The sequence below is a fragment of the Python bivittatus genome, unplaced genomic scaffold (assembly GCF_059951505.1).
Source record: "Python bivittatus isolate LINGU-HERP-01145 unplaced genomic scaffold, Pbiv_v1 ctg000320_np1212, whole genome shotgun sequence".
NCBI lineage: Eukaryota > Metazoa > Chordata > Lepidosauria > Squamata > Pythonidae > Python > Python bivittatus.
Genome location: NW_028277052.1, coordinates 12,408,747 through 12,430,583, shown reverse-complemented (window position 1 = coordinate 12,430,583; position 21,837 = coordinate 12,408,747). Strand labels below are relative to the sequence as shown.

General features: G+C 38.9%; 1 protein-coding gene and 1 pseudogene across 1 annotated transcript; both read left to right on the top strand.

Annotated features, from left to right (window-relative positions):
- Window positions 1-1,991: 1,991 nt before the first annotated feature.
- Window positions 1,992-21,443, top strand: EI24 (EI24 autophagy associated transmembrane protein). Its single transcript, XM_088139121.1, has 11 exons — window positions 1,992-2,184; window positions 5,726-5,871; window positions 8,663-8,808; window positions 12,028-12,088; window positions 14,131-14,197; window positions 15,492-15,616; window positions 16,504-16,623; window positions 17,252-17,363; window positions 17,766-17,877; window positions 18,646-18,720; window positions 19,856-21,443. Exons 2-11 carry the CDS (start codon window positions 5,830-5,832, stop codon window positions 20,004-20,006), a joined length of 1,011 nt encoding a protein of 336 aa, XP_087995247.1. The 5' UTR covers window positions 1,992-2,184; window positions 5,726-5,829; the 3' UTR covers window positions 20,007-21,443.
- On the top strand, window positions 6,102-6,256 carry LOC112542837 (U2 spliceosomal RNA; annotated as a pseudogene).
- Window positions 21,444-21,837: the final 394 nt, after the last annotated feature.

Here is a 21,837-nt window from a genome sequence, read left to right as displayed (position 1 = left end):
ATAAAAAGTAAGACTGGAATATTACTGCTTCTTAACCATCTCTTACATTGCTCAAAAGGCAGGATATGATTTTGCAGAATACAGTCCAAAACTAGTGTTGAAAATCTTACTTTGTACCCAACTTACTTCCTAGCTGATTTATAGGGAAGAACTAATTTAAAATAACCAAGCTCCTGAGGTTACTTCTTTGTTATCCAAGAATACTATCACAGTATGTTTAATTACTAGTGTGTATTGATTTAAGACCCTATACATAAATGTCTGAAATTAGCAAGGGAAAAATAGAAGCTGATTTAAATAAATGACTTTAATTAGATTTTCAATGGATTAATTCATAGAGATAGGCTTTAAACAGGGAAGCTGTTTAAATCTTATACTGTAACTGAATTTACCACAATGGATGTTATTTATGCTAGAAAGGATACTTTAGAGACTTTAACTAAACCAGTCAAGAAATCAATTTTGGCATTTTTTAATTACTGATGTTTAATCTCCCTATTTTTTAATCTAGCAAGTGAGCATGGGATTGCAGCTGGATTAATATGTTAAAATAAGCCATTTGCTTAGATATTTAGTGGCATTTTGTTTTAGAGTGTTCAGTCAATTGGGAACCACTACTGAAAACTCCTTTGGTTTGGTTTTGACCAACTTAGCAACTCTGAGAGGATAATGAGAAAGGCCTCTGTTCTGTCTTTTAAGAATGGGGAAAGTAGATATGACTGAAGCAGGTCTTTCAAATAATGTAAACAAAAGCCTTTAAAGGTGAGCTTCATCCCTTAGAACTAGACTCAGAACTAGACTCGAAAGCAGTGCAGTTTTTTTATTGTTGTTAAATGAGTAGCTTTCTCAGCTACAGTTCTTAGAATCACTTTATGCAGCCTACTTCCCTTTTGAATTTTCAGCGTTGCACTTATATGCATATGCACTCCCATGATAAAAAGATTTGTTTAATGTGTTGTGAGAACCGGTTCGGTTTAGTGGTTAAGGCATCAGGCTAGGAACTGGGAGACTGTGAGCTCTAGTCCCGCCTTCAACATGAAGGGCAACACTGGGCCAGTTGCTCTCTCTCAGCCCTAGGAAGGAGGCAACGGCAAACCACGTCTGAAATCTTGCCAAGAAAACTGCGCGGACTAGGCCAGGCAGCCGCCAGGAGTGAAAGAACTAACTCGAGGTCACACATAGAAGAAAGTGTTGTTCTTCCTGCTAGGATACTCGAAACAGAATTTCTCCACCTATTTCCCTTGGATGGGAAGATGTATGCAGACTTTTTATAGAAGAGAGTCTTCCTTCGTATCATGTTCTTGCTTTTTCTTGTCTGAGCAGGTCAAGGCACCGCAAAGGCGCAGGCACGCAATCTCTTTAATTCTCCATTCTCTGGCTATGGAAACGCCCGGTGTCCCATCCATACCAGTGGGCAGTTTATGATGGGAAATACTGGGACACTGATGTGCTTGTCCCACTCCAGTGTCCTCCTGCCTTCTGAACTCAGTGACAGGTGCGAAGACGCGTGTGCTTCATCCCGATATTTTAAAAGCCACATTCATAAAACGGGACTGAAAACCGAAGAGGTAGAAGCCATTTTGACTTCTTATGCAAATTGCTGTGACGTGGCTGGATGACGCTATAAATCACTAGGGTGGAAGGGCCTTAGCAGCAGCCTTCGATTGTATTGAATAGGGCTGAGGAGACCCCCCAACACACACAGACAGCTGCGTTCATAAAGCATACTAAGCCGTGCTTCCTTTCACCGCAGTTTACAGACATTAGCATACTAGCTGGATTTCCTGGGTCACAACTGTGGCTTTTCAACCACCACGGCGGATTCCTTCCACGCTCCATTCTCACGGTCTCCGGAGGTCTGAAACGCCCTGACGCGCGTCGGAGGCGAGAAGGAGAGCGCGCGCCTGCCCGACGGCCTCCTTGCGGCCTCGAACTACGCATGTCCTCCTTCGCGGGACGGCGCATGCGCGTCTCCGGAAGACGAAGCCCGGGATGCTCCCTGGCGCGGGCGCTGCCTCCTGGCGAGACTGAGAAAGAAGGGGGAGAGCCGTGTGAGGTGAGCGCGTTTGCGCAGTGGCGTCCCGCTCGGTGCTGCCCGAGGAGCTGAAGGCTGGCAACCGCGCGGGCCTGTCCGTCGCCTGAGTCGGCCCACGCGGCGTCGCGGACCCCGGGAGGCCTGGGCTGGCAAGTATCGACGGCCGTCAGGGCTGGCGGAGGAGGGAGCCGCCTCTCGCTTTTCCTTTCGGGGGTCTCTCTCGGATTTCCGCAGCTTGCGGGTTTCCCTGCCCGGGGTCGCTTCGCTTTCCCCCCTCTCGGACCTGAGAGCCGCCCGCCCCTCCCTCCCACTTCGCGTCCTCCCGGTGGGCCTGACTACAAAGCCCATCGCCCACCGCTCGCCGGCCTCTCCACTGGCCGCGGCCCTGGCTGGGCAGCAGGGATGCTGTGGCCCCTCAGGCCGGGCGTGTCCCCTTCTGCCATTGCCGGGTCTGAGACGGGTTCTCCCCAGCGGGGCTGGGCGCATCTTTCATGATCCTTGACCAGCAGCGTATGGTGCATGGGGATGACGGGACGGGGATGACGGGACCAGGACGGGGACCCCTGCTCTAATCTGTTTTCACTCCTGTGCTTTGCAGGAATAATAATATAATCATAATCATCATAATATCATCCCGCCTTTATTTTGTACAACTCAAGGCAGTGCACCTACTTAATGCTCCTGCCTCCTATTTTTCCCACAACAACAACCCTGTGAGGTGGGTTGGGCTGAGAGAAGAGGACTGGCCCCAAGTCACCCCGCCAGCTTTCATGTCTGGATGATGATGATGATGATGATGATGATGATACCCAATCACCCACAGTGTTTCCATTTCTGTAGAGTCCTTGGTGCTCTCTGAGCTTGGTTGTTTGCTTGCAAATGTTTCATTACCCAACCAGGTAACGTCATCAGTGCTGGCAGTTCAGCCCTGAGCTACTGATATTCTCTTCTATTGGACTTTCCATTTCTTTTCCCCATGCCATTTTCTTATCTTCCTCATATTACACCCAGATCCTTTAAATTTGGAGCCTGTCTTTGCAGTCCAACACTGCTGCACCCCAATCCTTTGTGGAACCCAAGCTTTTCCCTTCTCTTTTTTCTCTCTGGTCCATTACTTTGAAGCTTTCCCCGCTCCTTTTGAAGAAGTTTCCCTTCTCATTCAGCACTGTTGGCAAGCAATTCAGATGTCAGGAGAGAGATGGTCTGTTACACTTCATACAAGAACAATCTTCTGAGCTAATCTCCTTATCAAGAGGAGGCTAGTGCAGTAATTAGAAGCCTACACTATCAATCATTAAGTTCTTTTTTCAAGCTTTGCTGCATCTATAGGTTTGCCCAGTAAATTTAGTTAATATGTTATTTTCTCAGAACCGGATCTTTCTGTACTGGGAATTGGGGGAATCACAAAGGCTTTTCTGACAGTGTCGTAGTAAAGTTGACCAGGATAAACATGTTCAAGAAACTGTACTGGGTGTGTGACATAGTACCACTAAACTGAAGCATGATTTCAATTGCATTGCAGACATTTTAAACACAGGACCATCCTAGAAGTAACACCAATTCTGTATTGGCAAGACAATGAATGAGTACTGAAATCACCATACAGTAGTAATTCTGTTCTCAAGTAACATGATTTAATCAGATGTGCTTATATATTGTGATGCCTAGGGCTGCTTGAGGCTGTATCTCAAAGTGCTGAAGCTAAATAATTCTTTGAAACTGAAAGGTTTTCTTACAAATAGTCTCAGACCTCTGAGACCTAGTACTGTAATTCATACTAACACCTAAGTGTTATTACTGCAAATGCAAATAAAGTTGTTCTGGTTTGAAATATGAAACGTTTGACAGTTAATTTGGAAGGGGTTTGACTCCAATTCAGTAGATGCATTGGAGTTATACTTTATGCAGTCCGTATGACTGTTGTGGAGACCTGGATTGATTTATGAGAAAATAAGCTGCTTGTATATTGCTAATCTTATGCCAGGAGGCCTTGGGATTTATAGAATGGGTCACAGCCTGATGTTCCAGAGCCCTGTATTAGTTTCCCAAAGCTATAGGCTTGACCTCCAAATCCCCTATGATAGAGAAAATATTGTGAGTAATCATAGTACCTGTATTTAATTGAATTTAGTAATTAAATGTAATTTTTGTCTTGGCATCAACTTCTTCACAAAACCCTCCACCTTGCTTCAGGTTATGATTGTTCTAGTCCGTAGAAGCAGTTTTGATACCTCCTTAGGTTGCTCCTTGGTGCTTGTCTAGAAATTAACCCCTGAGTCATGATCATTAGGTTTAATCCAGGCAAAGTTAAACCTTGATATTCAAAATGTTAAGCTTGTTTTGGACTTCCAAACATGTGAACAATTGATTAGAGCAACTTCTTGGCTTTCCCTTTTCTTTTGTAGATCAGTCGTTCTGTCAGGTTAGACACTAAGCATCAATTTTTCATTATGCTGAATGAAGTACAAGCCATCATTTGAAAAACCACCTCAAATCATGATTTGTGATTCTGTTAAATCATCCTTGATAGTTGCAGTAATGTTCTAGGCTATGACTAAACATCAGTGATGGTTTGGTGTAATATCTCAGGGCAACCTAAATTTAAATACATAAGTAATTGGTTTTGCAATCCTTCTATATACTCTCTAATTCTGTAATTCTAATTCTCTGTACTGTCCTATATATTATCTAACTCTGGCTTTCCTCACTTGTATTAGTCTGTAAAGTGATTTGTACAATGATGGTCCTGTATAAAAAAAAAATCCAGCATATTATGTCAGATTAAGATCTTAAATTGTATTTTAACTTCACAGATTAAAAATGAAAAACTTTATCCAGTTAAATGTTTGCTAATAAAAGATCCCTATTCATATTTCATTGGCATCCAGCCTGTTTCCTTTGGAGAACTCTTTTCATAGACTAATCTGTCACCATCTGCTTTGCCATCTTCTGCAGTCTGATTTGATATTTTCTCTGGTTTACTTTGGTCACTAGTATTTTGGTGACTCTCTGAAGCATTGCTCTGGTTGTTGTAACAACTTTGAGAAAATAAGAGAAAAGAGATTTAGATGGATGAAAGACAAAATTCTGGTTGTGGGTTCTTTGTGTTTTGTGACTTCTTGTTCCTTTTTTGTAAAAAAAAATACTTGAATGCTAAGTAAAATAAACATTTTTATTTATTTATTTATTTATTTATTTATTTGTGGAAACACAAATGAATAATGTAAAATATGAAAGAAATGACTGAAAGTGTGTTAGAGGACCAGAATGGTTTGGGTTGGCTTCTCAGTGGGGCTGAGAATGGGCTTGGCATGTCTGTGAGTGTGCATTGGTCTCACTTGTGGTTAATAGAAACTATCCCTACTGAACTGTTATTGCTTCTTCAAATATTTCTGCCATGATTTTATATATCACCCACACCCCAAACATGAGACTTGAATATTTGGAGCATTGTGTTACTACTTGTTGCTATGGCAGGTGAAATATTTGCAAAGGTCTTTAAGCACTGATGTTTATGTGTGGTCTGGAAGAAGCAAATCTAAAATGAATTTAGTATGATCTTGTAGATACTTCCATATATGATCCATATGAATTTAGGAATGATTCAGGACAAACATACTCCATTTATAATCATACCATTAGTTTTCATTGCTTCTCTTATAGTTATCTTTTTCTTTTTTCTTTTGTCAGACTACCAATTTCTCATGTCTTCACAATGAGACAGGCCTGGGGTCATTTCTTCCCTATACCTCGCAGTTGATAGTTTTAGATGTCGAGGCAATGCTGGCATAGATATGGCAGATAGTGTCAAGATCTTCCTTAATGATCTTATCAGGGTAAGTAGTTCCTTTTATTGTTGCTGTTATAGATGACAGTGCATTTAAGATAAGATTGGATTTCAGAGTGTTTCAGCCACTAACATATATGTTAGCTGTCATCAAGCAAGTCTGTCTTCAGCAGTATGAAGAAGGGAAGTTTCAGGATCCTCCAGGACTATATTCACAACTAGGACAATTTGTGTAATTATCAAGTAAAATCCATCCCAGTTACTAATTCCAACTGTGTGATTGCTTCTCAGCCTTTTGGCTAAGATCAAGTGTAGTATCTGTGTGTGTAACTGTGATCCTTAGTATATGGAAAGAGGGAGTTCCTGAACTCTGATTCCATTATGTTAATGACAAGATGATGTTGGCATTGTTTGTGATGATTACATAATCTTAAAAAAAAAAAACCCAAACCCCATGCATTTCAAAAGGGGAGACAAATCACTTTGAGTTCTAGGGACATTTAATGATTTTATTATAAGTAATTTAGCAGTGAAGGTAGGTAATTCTAATTGATTTATCTTTGCTTAAAAGTGTTAGACTTGGCTAGGAAATCACTGGGTAGTTGCTTAGACATCTCATTTGAGAAAAAGTCAGCAGAAACAAGAAAATCCAAAGCAAATACCTAACTTATTTCAAACATTTGAAGTACCTGGATGGTTGCATTTTGATATTCATTAAGATATCTTTCAAGGTCAGTCTTGAAAATGTGCAGGCAACAGATGTTTAAATTTCAAAAACCCAACAGGGGTACATAATCTATTTTGGGTTAGGGGCCACACTTGGTTTTTGAGTCAAATGCCAGGGTAAACATATACTTCATTTAGTTTCTGGTTTTCACTTAATAATTAATGAAATATGGTTACTATTACAAGCTTTCATTGCTTGCACCAGTTGCAACCCTTTCTATAGCAGGGTTTCTGAAGCTTCAGATGGTCCTCACTTACTGACTGCAGTTAGGACTGGCAACTCCATCGCTAAGTGGTACAGTTGTTAAGTGAAACGTTACATGACCACACCAATTCACAACATCAGTTCCTGTTGCAGCTGTTAAGCGAATCACTGAGGGTTGTTAAATGTGACATCACGTGACTGCAACATGACTTCCTGTCGGCTTCCCCATTGACTTTGCTTGTCAGAAGCCAGCTGTGAAGGTTGCAAAGTGCGATCATGTGACTGAGGGGTGCTGCAACCATCATAAATGTGTGCCAGTTGCCAAGTGCCTAAATTGCGATCACATGACCATGGGGACGCTGTGATGACCGCAACTTCAAGGAACAGCCGTAAGTCTCCCTTTTCAGCACTGTCATAACTTTGAACAGTCACTGAACGAGTGATCGGTAAGTGAGGACTACCTGTAGTCATGATATTGACGCATTTACTATTTATCATTTGTATTCAATATTAAAATAAATGTTCAAAAGGGTTACTGTATCATACATTTTTCATACATATTGGGGATTAGGAATTGTTTGCAGAATTTGAGTTGTGCTAAGGTGAACAAAATTCCTTCAGGTGTATTCAGAATAGCAAGCATCAAAATTGCTACTAGCACCTGTCTTTTCATATCTGTCACAGTAAACTCTTGATTTAACAGACAAAAAAGGCAAGGAGTGTTGGATCTGAATGTATGTTAAACTTTGAATGGGATATTAGTCATGCATAATGAGTATGCAATGTAAGTAAAATATATGAACACTGTCAGGACTTGTCAGCCCTTCCAAGTAGGATAGGTCAGGAAACAGACAAAGCAAGGATTTCGGGAATGCTATTTTACTGCTATAGGGTAAAATAACAGAATCTTGAAAGCCTGCCAGAATATCCTTCTGCCCCCTCCTATACCAAACAGAATCAAGGCAGTTGACTTTGAGTTTCTTTCTCTGATCTTCTTTCTCAGAACTGTTGTCATTTACTTTATGATTTTTGCATTCCTTCAGAATGTAATTTGTTGCTTGGGGCAAAGGTTATTACTGAAATTTCAATAAGATCTGTTATATATAAGATCTGCTAAATTTAGATCCATAAAATTGAAGGTTTTCTGTGCTACCACTTGATAGCAATATGGAAATGTGAATCAGTCACAGCTGTTTGTCTAAAAATGGCAAAGTGAATAAAATCCATTCTTCACATTATACAAAGTGGTAGATGACTAAAATTCTGGATTCTATAAATTGTGCTTTAGAGATTATGGGTGCAACTCTTTTAAATGCAAATATTATACTAGCATATTAAGGTTTGCTAGCCCAAGGTTTCATTCACTCCTCCTCTCTTGTGCTATCTTATTTCATGGAGGGAGATTTTTATTCTATGAGAACACTTAAAGAATGATCCTACCTTACCTCCAAAGCTACAATCCCGAATTCTATCTCATTCTTTGCAGAGAGGCTTTGAACTAATAAGGATATTTTTCTTCTCCTGATTATCTATCTATCTATCTATCTATCTATCTATCTATCTATCTATCTATCTATCTATCTATCTATCTATCTATCATTAAATTTACATGCCGCCCATCTCCCCCAGAGGGTGACCCTGGCAGCTTTATCTTGATGTCAGAGGAAACCAATTAGCTGATTCAGCTGAGACTCATTTTCCCTTTTCCAGGGGAATTTGGAAGTAAAATGGAGGGAGACACATTATCTTCTTTGAACATCTTTCTGGACTTGGCTAATTGTTCTTCAGTTGAATGTAAATTTTAACTATATACACTTCTGTTACTCTTTCTGTTTTTTCCCTTTCATAACATGTATATAGTCTGTTGACTTGTATACTGGGTGTTGAATTTCAATGTTTGTGTCTGTAGGGAATTAAAGATTCCATATGGGGGATCTGCACAATCTCCAAGCTGGATGCTCGGATCCAGCAAAAAAGGGAAGAGCAGCGAAAAAGAAGAGCAAGTAGTGTGCTTGCCCAACGAAGAGCCCAAAGTGAAGAGAGGAAGCAAGAGAAGTGAGTACCAAGCTTGGGAATTGCCTTGTGCCATCAGTAATCATCCATCAGTGTTTTATCATCAAGATGACAGCAAATCCCTAGAAATCCTGTCTTATGGCATGGGCTGTGTACAAACTGGAACAGGCAATCTTTAGTAGGGATTTTTATTTTATATTGGATGGGCTGAATTAAACAAGGAGTTTAAAGTATTCTTTTATGTGGAACTCCCAGCCGGTCTCATTTGAGGGGCTGACTGTGTTCCATGTAGCTGTTTAATTTTATCACCAGAAGCCACTGGATTCTTAATAGGAAGAGACTTGGGATGAAGATTTTAAGATGCTTTTAAACGGATGTTTTATGTATTTATATATATTTATGGTTTTAATGTTTGGCGTGAGTCGCCCAGAGTTCCCCCATTTTTTTTTTTAAATATTTTTTTATTTTTACAACAAACACAAAACATACATGGACAAACAAAACCATAAAAAGGCATAAAAAAAAAGCATCTTCCATTTTATAGCGTGTGTCAACCAGTTACCAACTCGTTGGTGCCCCTTTCATAATCTTAAATTCTCATATCATCTATTCAAAATATACTTGTATACTTATCAATTAACAATTATTAATCATTCATAGCTAATCTATAAAATCATTTATTACAAGAAATTTTAACTTTCAATAGGATTAGTAATACATTTTCATCTATCGATTATATGTGTATATATATAATAATTAATATCAAATTTCTATTATAAAGTTTCCTAATCCATTACATTACTATATTTTCTCATCCAATCATTAATAAAAACAAGTTACTTATCTTCTTACTCTAATTTCAAATCTCATTTTAACTCATCTCTGCACATTTCATAATTTTCAATAACTTCCTCCTGCATAAGTAATATTTAATTTTTCCAATTCTTAAAAGTTACAGTTCTAACCAGTATCAGTTACAATATCAGTTACAGTTCTAACCGGGTTACAGTTCTAACCAGATTCTTCACTACATGTTTCAACAAAAATATCTCTAGTTTAAAATCTATATGTTACTATATTCAACCATATATAAATGTCTAATCTCTTAGAACATTTAGAATCAAATACAATTTTTAACTATATATCTCAGATTTATACTTTATTCCAGCGCTTGCATAATTTTGAGTTCACCCTTTTCATTCAAATATCCCAAAATATCTAGCTGTTTATTCCTTTTTCTATATTATTGGATAAGAGAAAGCAATAATAAATGTCCTTTCAAACATTCTGCTTTTTGAAGCTTCTGTCAGTTCCATTATTGTTGTATTCCCCTCGTTTTTTCTTTAAACATCTGAAGTAGTTTCTTTCAATATTGTTTTACATCTTCTTTTTGTGCATTCTCTTAGTACGATTTTCCATTATAATCTTGTATAATCTTTTTCTCACCCTCAGTGCCAAGAACAAGTCTGTCCCTCTTCATTTATCAGTTGATTAACCCTTTTAATTCTCAGTTTATAAGCCTCACAATAATTCTGTTTAATGTTTCTGATTTCTTGTACTATTTCTTCCTTTTCCATTGATCCCGTTTTATGTTTAATTAAATCCATTTTAGCTTTAATATCTTTTTTCTTTTTTTTTTTGCGGGAATTTCTGCAGCTCTTCTTCCAGTTTTTTATAGTCATCCTCAATAGTTTAAAGATCTTTTTCTGCATTGTGTTTCTCGTATAGTTTATTATATTGATAAACCTTCATTGAGTCAAAGGATTCTTTATCTTTGTTCTTGCCAAAAATAAGAAACAAAAAAAACAAAAAAAAAAGGAGAGGAAGGGAAAGACTAAGTCTCTTTAAAAAAATCCAACTGAGGGGGGAATGGAGAGCAAAGCAGAGCTTCTAGCAGAAAGAAGAGCTACTGCCACTAATCAGGGCTCTTGTGACTAGCTCAAACTTTCCATCTTAATATTTTCAAAATCACTTTCAACTCCACTTTCTTGTTTATAGTTACGGATGGCACCTGTATAAACATGCACATCCCACTATCTTTTTAGAAAGCACAGGGTCCTTGAGTATGCGTCACAATAGAAGAAAAAAAGCACTATGTCGAGCCTCTAGATGGCAGTGTAACTTTCTTTCATTTACTTTCTCTTAACTCCACTTTCCCCATTTCAAAATCAAAAAGTATAAATTTCTTACAACAATAAAGAAATCTTAATAAAAAAAAAGGCTTAAGATAAAGAGTTATTAAAAAGAAAAAGCCAATCCAGTTAAAAATATATTTTTTTTAAGAGAAAAACATCTTGCCAATTCCACTAAAAAGGGAAAGTTGAAAAGAAAAAAAAAAATTTCCCCCCTTTTTTTATAAGGCTCGATCTCGCCGCTTAATCCACTTTTCTTCACTTTTAAAAATCTCTTTAAGTTACTTAAGGTGTTCTCTAAGAATAGTTGAATAGTAAAAGTCCATCTCACCCAGTTGACACCCTTCTCTTCCTTCTTCCTTTGGAGCTGTCCCGGCTTTCGCAGCCATTTTGGCTGGCTCTCCTCCGCCGGCTTCAAGAGCTTCTCCCCGGATCAATCTGGGACTTGCGGCGTCCCTGAGATCCGCGGGACGTGCCCTTTGCGATCGCCATCTCTACGGGACGGCTTAGGTCCATCGGGACCGACCGGGGGAGGAGATATCGGCTGCCATCCTGGGAGCCCAGGATCGCCCGCCGTATCGCCGCGACGCCAGCTCCGCCCTCCCAGAGTTCCCCCATTGTGGGGAGATGGGCGGGTGAGAAATTTAATAAATAAATAAATAAATATTAAATTTAGTCTCTTGCCCAATAGCTTCTGTAGTTATAATTGCACATTTTTTTAAAAAAAGGTTTACTTTGTGAAAAAGAAAGGAAAAAAGGCTGCACATTTCTCTTAGGTACTAAACAATAACCAGTTCTACATATACTTTCATGTAATGCTGGATAGTTAAATTATGAATGCCTAAATAGGCTTAGCAAATAATAGAGAAAAAGAAGGAAAACTGGCATGTAAACCCCAACTTTTAAAATAGTTTTTCCAAATGAGGCTCCCAACAATTTGAAATTTAATTAGGATATTGGAAATTGATGTTTTTGCATTTTTATGGTTGCAAATAGATTGATGCCACACAGTCGAAAGAATCTGCTTCCCTGTCTGAAGCACTCCTTTCTCTTTCTGTGTTTAAATAGTTGTGGTTTTAAAAGTAGATGTTGGCTTTGGTTTTTGCATTTTTCTTTTCTTTTTCTATAGTGAACCCCGGATAGTAAGCCGAATACTTCAGTGTTGTGCATGGAATGGAGGTGTATTTTGGGTAAGTATATTTTGCTGCTTCTTTTAAAAAAAGAACAGCAACATAATTTGAAACAGTTGCTTTGTTCTTTTTGCAAATATGCTGACTTGCTTTGATTACATAATTGGACAATGTTGCAAACTGAGAAACAAACTGAATAGTGATTGAAATCATTACCATTTCTCAGATAAGGATTAGTTAAGATTTAAATAGTTAGCCTTGTTAGATGCAGGACTACCAATGTTTTAATATCCCACTCCAATATTTTTTTAATACATATAAACTGGTTTGGGGCCCATGTGTACAAATGGAGCCTAATTTTATTCTTGTGCTGTTTTGTTGCTAATCATCACTGCCATAAAATTGTTGGCCTACCACAAAATGTCTGTGAGGCACAGTTCTGTCTAAATTCCATGCTGCTGAATAATTTCTAGTCCTTTCATTCTTGAATGAATTTCTCAGCCAGCGTGAATGCATCTGTCCATCCAGTCTAGTGTTGAACAGAGTATTATGTGATTGTCATTGTGACTGACATATTGGATATTTTACATCCTGTGTTATTTATTGATTGTACATTTTAAGTTTTCATTTAGAGTCTGGATTTAAAGAAATAGCACTGAGATATGGAAAGAAAATTGTTCTTGTTTGAACTCTCCTGTTTAATGTGTATGTCTGGGGGAGTGCATGTTTGCACACACAGAGATTTCATATGGTTTCCTTTTAATTGAATGCTTGTTGTTTCTGGATACTATGATAAATGATGTCTAGTGTTCCATATATGCAAAATGTACCTTGCCACATAGAATCTAGGCTTTTACTTACAAGCTGTACAGCATGCCTCTAGATCTCCAGGTTGTATATATACAGCAGAGCTTAGAAATACATGGAGCAACGTCAGTGGAAATGAAGTGAAAATTTGTTACATTGGATTTCCCTGCTTATGTCAATAGCACAGCTGTCTCTCTTTTTAATTAAGTAATTCCAGGTGCTTCAAATTGGTAAATATTGTAGCAATAGTATAATTTATATTGCTGTGAATTTAACTTCTGTAGGTCTAGCGCAGGCTTTGGATTTCTCAAAATTTAAATCTGGTATTTTTGGAAGGGTAAATGAGCAGTACTGCGTATACTATTCTGCAGTCACACTTCTGATGTCTAACAGTTCTTGAATTAAACTAGCGATAATGGCTTTTAGGTTATGATTCCAAAATAGGTTGATAAATGTGACTGCGATACAAATGAGATCTGTGAACTCAGTTGTTAATCAAAAGGTTGGGTTCGTGGTCTCTGTCTGCAAGCAGTGTTTCAATTCACCAGTGCTTTAAATCAGACCAAAAAAGTGCTTCAGAACAGGTGTGAGTATAAACACTGTACCTGTCAGTGCCTTCTTAAAGAAGCTGTATCATTTCCTGGACTCACCCAATAGCCATGCAATCCCAGGAAATATATGCTTGAGTTAAGAGGCTGTTGACAGGATGCCCACTCCTATTCCAGAGCACCTCATCACACTTTTTGGTATCTTCATAATTCAAATGCATGTTTTCCTGGGATTGTAAAGACTACAGTACTGTACAAGCCCAAGAAAAGATGCAGTTTCTTTGAGGAGGTACTGACGGGTATGGCATGTGGTCCTGTACCTTTTCCAAGTGCCTTTTTGGCTGTGGATCCAAAGCATTTTACAGTATATCCCTAATTTCAGTTTAGGGAAAGTTTGCATGTGTCTATAGCATTTTACTGTTCTTTTTGCTATGTTTTTCCCTATTATGATTTCCCCATAGAATGGATGTGTGTGCTGGAGCGGTCATAATTGTAAAGATTCATCATGATAATAATGTATGTTCTTATCTGCTCATACGTTTACCTGTGCATGTACTTGGGGAAAACCATGAATTTCACTAAGAAATTCAGAAATATGCGCTGAGATATCAGGATTGAAGATCAACTATAGAAAACAGCAGAACTGTATTTTGTGGACCTTGGGAAAAAATTTTTCCCCATTGCAGCATATGCATTTAAAAAAGAATAGTTAAAACTGAATTATTCCTTCTTGCTTTTTTCTTTTAGCTTAGCCTCCTCTTGTTCTACCGGGTATTCATACCTCTGCTTCAATCAGCAACAGCACATGTAATTGGTAAGTATATTGCTGTTTAAGGCATTTAGCCTTCTTTGTCAAGTAAATAATTCGTTGTGTCTAGATTAGGCAATTATGTCATGATGGACAAGTATACAATTTGTTGTTTTGAATCTATCCTACTCTCCTCCCCTGCTCCCCATTTTCAAAACTGCAACATGGTACTCTATTTTCCTAATCTCATTCAAATAAGAGTGAAAAGGTCAAAACATACATTCTTTAAGTGTAGATAAAGTAGCTTTTTTATTCCTACTCCAGGTCTTTTTAAACTCTCTGCCACATGGTACTACAAGTTGAGATCTATTCTTTAGGCTGAAGGCTAATATCTCCAATAGCATTTTTCATGCTTTGATGTTGTTGGGAAACTTAAGTGGTATACACACTTTATCACATAAGAAGAAAAAATTAAGAACTGATGGGCAGGAGTTTAAATTTTTTTTGTCGAACATTATATTGAATGGTATAGAATACGTAAAGAGCTTCTTTACAACTTTTTAACAAAGAGAACTAAGGAGGATCCTATCATGTTCCCACAGTTTTTCAAAGGAACTAGATATATAGCATTGCATGAAGCCATAATGAAATTTGTTGGGCTTTGGCTTAATGTGTTGTGTCAACTGAAATATTGTGGTTGTAAACTGTTGTTTATGTTTCAGCACAAAGTATGAATCCAACCAATTGTAGTTTATTCAGCAAGTCATAGCTTGATATGATTGTAGTTGAGCCAAACTTTCATCAGGGCATCACTTTCTCTTGCTTCTGTCTTATGGGCCTTTAGAGTTTCTCCTCCTGCTCTGGGATTTTTGGAAAAAAAATAGCAAGTACTAATAAATTGCTAGCCGCCCAATACTAAGGTAGTTTTATTTGGAAGTGATTCCTGCTGAACACCATTCAGATACTTATACTCAGCGAATATGCAGGCTGCTGCAAGTTTTATTACAGGAATAGAAATGCTTTCTCTGACTTCATCTCAGATATGCAAAGTCTATAATTTTTGAACCAGAAATAAACAAGCCGTTAAAGTGGCAAAGGCATTTTCTTAAAGGATAGCCAAAATTAGAACGATATCTAGGAGGATATTTTTGTAAAAAAATGTGTTGGATGAAATAACACTTTTGAATGAAAGGAAGCTATAATTATGGTCCTGTCTACATTAACTGATCTATTATCAACCTGTGGCCAGATTTGTAGAGGGAAGATGCATTTTCTTTTTTCTGATATAGCAGTTCAGATAAGGCACCTAAATTGTCATTTGTACTTACTACTGTTGAAAATGTTGTCTCTGTTTTGGAAGGCGACCCCTCATTACATGGTGATGTCTGGTCTTGGTTGGAATTTATCCTCACGTCCATCTTCAGTGCCCTTTGGGTCCTTCCCCTCTTTGTGCTCAGTAAAGTTGTTAATGCCATTTGGTTTCAGGTAGGTAATTTTTCTGGGAAAGTGATACCCCGTGACATAGTGCTTCTTGGCTATGTCACATAAAACACATCTTGATATACTGTACAGTGTTTTTTCACATGATGAGGGATACTCAAGACTGCAATCTTTTCCCTATTTATTCAGAAGTAAATCTGATTATTACTGACTTCATGGTGATTGTCTTTAAAGTTGTGGTTAAGGTGTTGCTAGTTTATTTGTATGCACACACATTCTATTTTACCTTATCTGACTCAGTTTTTCCCATCCTTATGCCATCCAGATATATCGGTACTATTACTTGCAAACTCCAAGCCACTTTCCTTATATGCATCTGGTACCTGCTTATTCCCCCCCCCACACACAAATATTAGTTTTTACATTAATGCATGCTATTTCACAGAATAAATACTGATCTGCAAATTTAGCCCATATAAAATGAATATTGAGTGGTTATGTACCAATATGTTGTGATTATGAAACTGGAAGAAAGTACCTCATTGGTGTCTAAAATAGATTCTAGAATACTAGTTATCAAGAAACATCTGTGGGCAATGGAAGTTTCTAATTAGCTCTAATCTTAGTTGTATGCTGACAGCAGGCTCCATCTGAAAAAAAGCTAGGGAATAGCATCTTACTAGTCAGCTGGGATGATTTTCAGGACAGTATAAGCATTATAGTTTCCTAAGTACATGAATAATAACATTCGTTTTTCCCAGTGGAAGTTATGGTTCTGGATATGCAAAACCTTTGGATATACTTCTATGCAAAATGGTGTATAACTTTTATTCTTTTTTGAAACTAAATTATGATGACGGGAGATCAATAAATGAGAAGAACAGAGTCTTGTCTTGAAGAATTAGTTTCTCAAATATTTATTTCTCTTTCAGGACATTGCTGATCTGGCATTTGAGGTGTCAGGAAGGAAGCCGCAGCCTTTCCCCAGTGTCAGTAAAATCATTGCTGACATGTTGTTTAACCTCTTACTGCAAGCTCTCTTTCTCATCCAGGTAAGAACATTGAAATAAAACATTGAACTCAGACTGTCCAGACACTAAGAGTAATAGACATCGGTATTTGAAGGACATCCAGATGCAGAACCCTATATGCAGCAGATCTTACAAAAAATGGATCACAGGATGGAAAAGCAGAGAGGACTGGGAAAGAGTACTTGAAGCAAAAATACCAAAAGGAGTGAATTATGCCATCTTAAAAATAAGTCATTAGCCAGTTTGATTTACATGGTAGTTCTCTCCCAGTCACAACCTTAACACTATCACTTCTTCAGAGCCACTTGTAATGGAGAGTTTTTGGAATCATGTCCTCCTGGCACGCAAGAGGGAACAACAGACCAGGTTTTGTTGTTCAAATGTGCATAGCTGGACTTCTAGCCTTGAGTTCTAGCCAAGAATGATGGCCATGGACTTGTTGGGTTTGGAACTGGGATCCAACTTTAGTAGTGCCCCAATAATGGGAGTGGAGCAGAGCATACCAGGGGAGAAGAGAATCAAGTATTGTTTAGTTCCTTGGGCTCTTCATAATATGGCTAATGAATTGGGCTTTTGTACTGCGGTACAGAACTCCGTTTTCTATGGAAGGGAACGATCTCTCAAACTGATTTCTTCTTGCTTTCCCCAGGGGATGATTGTGAGCCTGTTTCCTATTGATATCATCGGCCAGTTAATTAGTCTGCTTCATATGTCCCTGCTCTACTCACTGTATTGCTTTGAATACCGTTGGTTTAATAAAGGTGAGTCCTGCTCGCTTTCCACTGTCATTCTCAGTGTAACTAATAAAAAAAAATTCCCTTATTTTGTTCTGAAGTGTTGTGATGGTTTTGCACCAATGTATAAAAATTCCATATAACGCTCTTCCGGTAGAATTTTGGAGAGTTCTCCAATGGCAGAAGCAGAGCTGAAAAATCAAGAGTAGATTTTATTCTTTCTCTGCTACTGGTGGTTGGTGGTCTTTGTTATCAGCAATGTTAAATAAAATACTGATATGTGGGATGAAGGTGTATTTACATAACACTTCCTAAAATGCTAACGTATCTAAGGAATTATTGGGATCAGAACTCCTGGAATGTGAAATCCAGTATTGTTGTTTCAGCATTAATTCTTTAACCATATGTTTTTGGCTTTTCTCCTGCCAGGAATTGAAATGCATCAACGATTATCCAACATTGAAAGGAACTGGCCTTATTACTTTGGATTTGGGTTACCACTGGCCTTTCTCACTGCAATGCAGTCTTCTTACATTATCAGGTGATTTACTGAGAAACTGGAGACATTCCATCCTTTTTCTTTTCTGTGGGAGGGAGAGGAGGAAAGGTAGGTATGGCGTTAATGGAAAGAGAGTTGGTGCAGATGCAGTGGTGAAGGAGAAAAAGAGAATTCCCAGAACGGTGATAAAAGCAAACAGCGATAGAAACAAAGTCTTTGAAAAGCTGGTCTTGGAGTAGTGATTGCAACCTGGGTGCTTGGCAATCCATTCACACTTACAGCCAATTGCCAAGCGTCTTGCGATCAAATGATCACCATTTGCAACCTCCCCTGCTGGTTTCCCCCAAGCAAAGTCAATGGGAAGCTGGCAAGGAAGACCGCAAGGCAAGGATGGTTGCAAATCACTGGGGTAAGTCTCCCCCCCTGCCTTTCTTCGCTTGTGCGCACCGCACCCTCCTTCCCTCCTTCGCTCGCACACACCCCACATCTTCTTTCCTTGGCCTCCCTGTGATCGCATGCACCCCGCAGCCTCATTCCCCAGCCTTTCTGAGCTTGCACCACACCAAGCACCCCCCCAACTTGCATGTGACCTGTGCCAGGCCTCCCAGGGCCTCCCCCAGGCCCCTGCAGCACCCCTGTGCTCTGGGACATGGCATCGCACTTTATGACCGCATCACTTAGCAACGGTGATCCCAGTCCCAATTTCAATCATAACTCGAGGACTATCTCTGTTTGGTAGTTTATACATTCTCTTTTTAGTCTGCAGAAAGACCTGAATTACATCTATTTTCTCTCCCTTCTCCCCCACAGTGGCTGCTTGTTCTCCATTCTTTTTCCTCTATTTATTATCAGCGCCAATGAATCGAAGACACCAGGAAAAGCATAGTAGGTATTCCTACCCTTTTTCAGCAGAAGTTCTTGACAAATTAGCGAGCCAGGAGAGATCCACCGAGGGACTACCGTCTACCTAAAATTGCTGAACTGCTCATTTCTTTTTGCTTAATTGTCTCACTAGATATTTTTGCCCGGTGTTGAAAATGAGGTTATCAGTAAATTCTTGATTTTACAGACTAACTGGGGGAAAATGTCTGTTAAATGCAAATATACACAATTCACATACATAAAGTAACATTTATGTATGTTATTTGCAACACTCTCAAGAATTTATGTCAATGGTCCACACGCTTTGGAAACAGTAGGCTTTGTTATTTGAAGTTGTTCAAACTTCAGTGTTGTCTCCTGCATCCAAAGTTTGCTGTATTAGGTCTATAAAATTAACATTTTGCTGTACTATTTATGATTGATGGTGAGTTGGCATAGGCTTGCTGTATACAATCTTGATTGGGAAGATTGCCAGGGTCTTTTACTTCCACATAAGCCTGGCAAGCTTTTATTAGCCGGTAAGGGTTGCATTCAGTATTTTGGAGGATTATGGGGCCACAAAGTGGGTAGAACCATATTACACCTGTGGGAAGAAGAGGGGTATTTATTATTTAACTGCCTATTTTACAGCTTAGTTCTTGAGATGTTTCCCTATCTCAGAAATGGCAGAAAATTGATAGCCCAGCAGTCATGAAAAGAGGGGATATGGAGGGCTACAAAACTGCAAGACTTTATGGGGCCAGAGGTTGCCCACTCCCATGCTAGAGTAACTGAGTGCATTTCACGCCTAGTGAGGAATAGAAGGAAAAGGTGATTTTGTTGTCAGGAAGAACAAATATAGTTAAGGCATATGCCCCAATGAAGCAGATCATACTGTATATCATTTCCTGCCGTAATAGCTATGATAGTTATTGCAAGCAGAGAAGATTGTGCTGGTTACAAAACACATAGGTCTAAAAGTTGCACTATTGAAAAACATTTCAGCAGTAGAGAAAAATGGCAAGAACTGTCCTCTCACGTCATTAATTAGTGTTAGGTAGATTTTGTACGTTGAAAGGCTCTAATGCAGAATATGTCCATGAATTAAAGGGATCTTAATAAATGCTAAGAAACTAACGGGGGTTGTCTTGTATTTCAGCCACTTCCAGTTACGCCTCTTTTCCTTGGTCGTCTTCCTTAGCAACAAGCTATTTCACAAGACAGTTTATCTTCAGTCTAGCCTGAGCAGCTCTTCGTCTGCTGATCGACTGCCCTCACCGCGCTCCTCACCTGCCAGACTGGCACACTGAACCATAACCAAAGTGGGGAGGGAGGATGAGAACTGTTCAGACAATTGGATACACGTTCCTGTGATTCTGTGAAGGGCAGTAAGCATTCTGCCATGGGGCTTGTGCATTTTCTTTTCTGATCTCTCTTTTAAGCCCCTGTTGGACATTGGTTTGCATCTCACTGAGTGGGTAGAATGAAATACTTTGGGTGGGTGGGAGGAGTCTGGGTTTTTAACACTTTTGTGAGTTTATTTCGGAAGTCAGGTTCTTTGCTTGTTTTTATAGCGTGTAATGGGCCTGTTTCTGTGTGCTTTTTTGTATATTTCCTCACCTCCCCCCATTTCCCAGGATGAATGGTTTTTGTAATGCATATTGTTGTAGCTTTCTGATGCTGATGGGGTCTTTACCACAAGTGTTGGATTTTTCTCAATGATCACAGTTCTTTATATAGTTAACTCAGGTCAGGATTTTGTAATCCCTGCTGTGCTGAAATGAAAAGTGGATCATGTAACATTAGTGCAAGGTTAAGATTCCAGAGAGTGGGGAGGGCTCTTCCTCTTCCTGGCATCTGGTGGCATCACTTAATTTTTTGGGTTTGTTTTGTTTTTGTTTTGAAGGGATCTGCTTTTGGTGGATGCAGCAAATTCCTAACCTTAAGAACAGAATGTATAGTTTTGTTTTTGTTTTTTACTGCATCCTTGGAGCTTTTGAAAAGCACCTTCTGAACATTGAAAGGGAAATTTGAAAAGCGTACGGGTAAAGTCAGGCACTGAAGTGGAAACTTGTTAACTCTTGTGTCTGGGGTTGTAATGTTGGCAATATACTGTTAAAATCTTGCAAGAAATAATGTTTCTGAGGAACATCTTTATGGATCCTGGGAGTGGATTTTTTTGTGGGGGGGAAAGGGCTTGTACACAAGGGAGATTCTAAAAGGTATCTATGGAAAATCAGATGGTGTCGTTGGTTTTAACAGGGCTTCTGCACAAGTCTACATATGGGCCATTGGTGCTAAGCCCAGTATGCAAGACAGAGAATTTGCCTTTGCAACAAGAGTAGAACTTGCTACAGTCAGTTTCAAAGGCCTCCAACTCAAATATTGATAGGAAGCCTGACCTGGAGTTGTACCAGCTGAGTGAAAATGATGTACACCAAAGTGCTCCTGTGTGATTGTAGTTGCAGCTGAAATTAAGGACTCCTCAGCTCAGGATATGTGAACTTCATATGTATTCATCTGTCTGTGTGTGTACATATGTAATTGTGTATGCACAAAGAAGTATAATGTGGTCCTGATCTTAGGCAGTATTCCTTATGCATGTCAATTTCTGTACAGCTAAACATTATGAATTTTTTTTTAAAAAGCCCTCTGGTTTTTGTAGAACTGAGGTCAGTCTACAGACAAACATTTTCTCTTGTATTTTCACACTGAACCATTAAATGAAAATGGAAAAAAACAAAGTGGTTGTGAGACTAAATCATGAAACTGATTCTGATGGGTATGGGAGAAGGCCAGAGTAAAAACTTAAACTTTCTGCAAAGCAGCTCATAGAATTTTCTGTTCCTGATTCAAACTTTTCTGTGCTCATGAAACAAGCCAAAATGGCATTATGGCCAAAGCAGCAGATATGAGCAGAAGGGGTTAAAGTTATGGTTTCCAGGGAGTGAGGGAGATAATCTTCTAAACAAACTAGTATGGAGATATATATAGGTAAAAAAGAATGGCATAGGATCATCTGCTTTGTGTGAATAGATTATTTTCTGACTTGCACTGTGCAGCATTTTTCAGATGCTGCCCAATAGACATCACTAGAGAAACCCAAGGAATTCATCTAAAAAAAAAGGGCGGGAAGGGAAG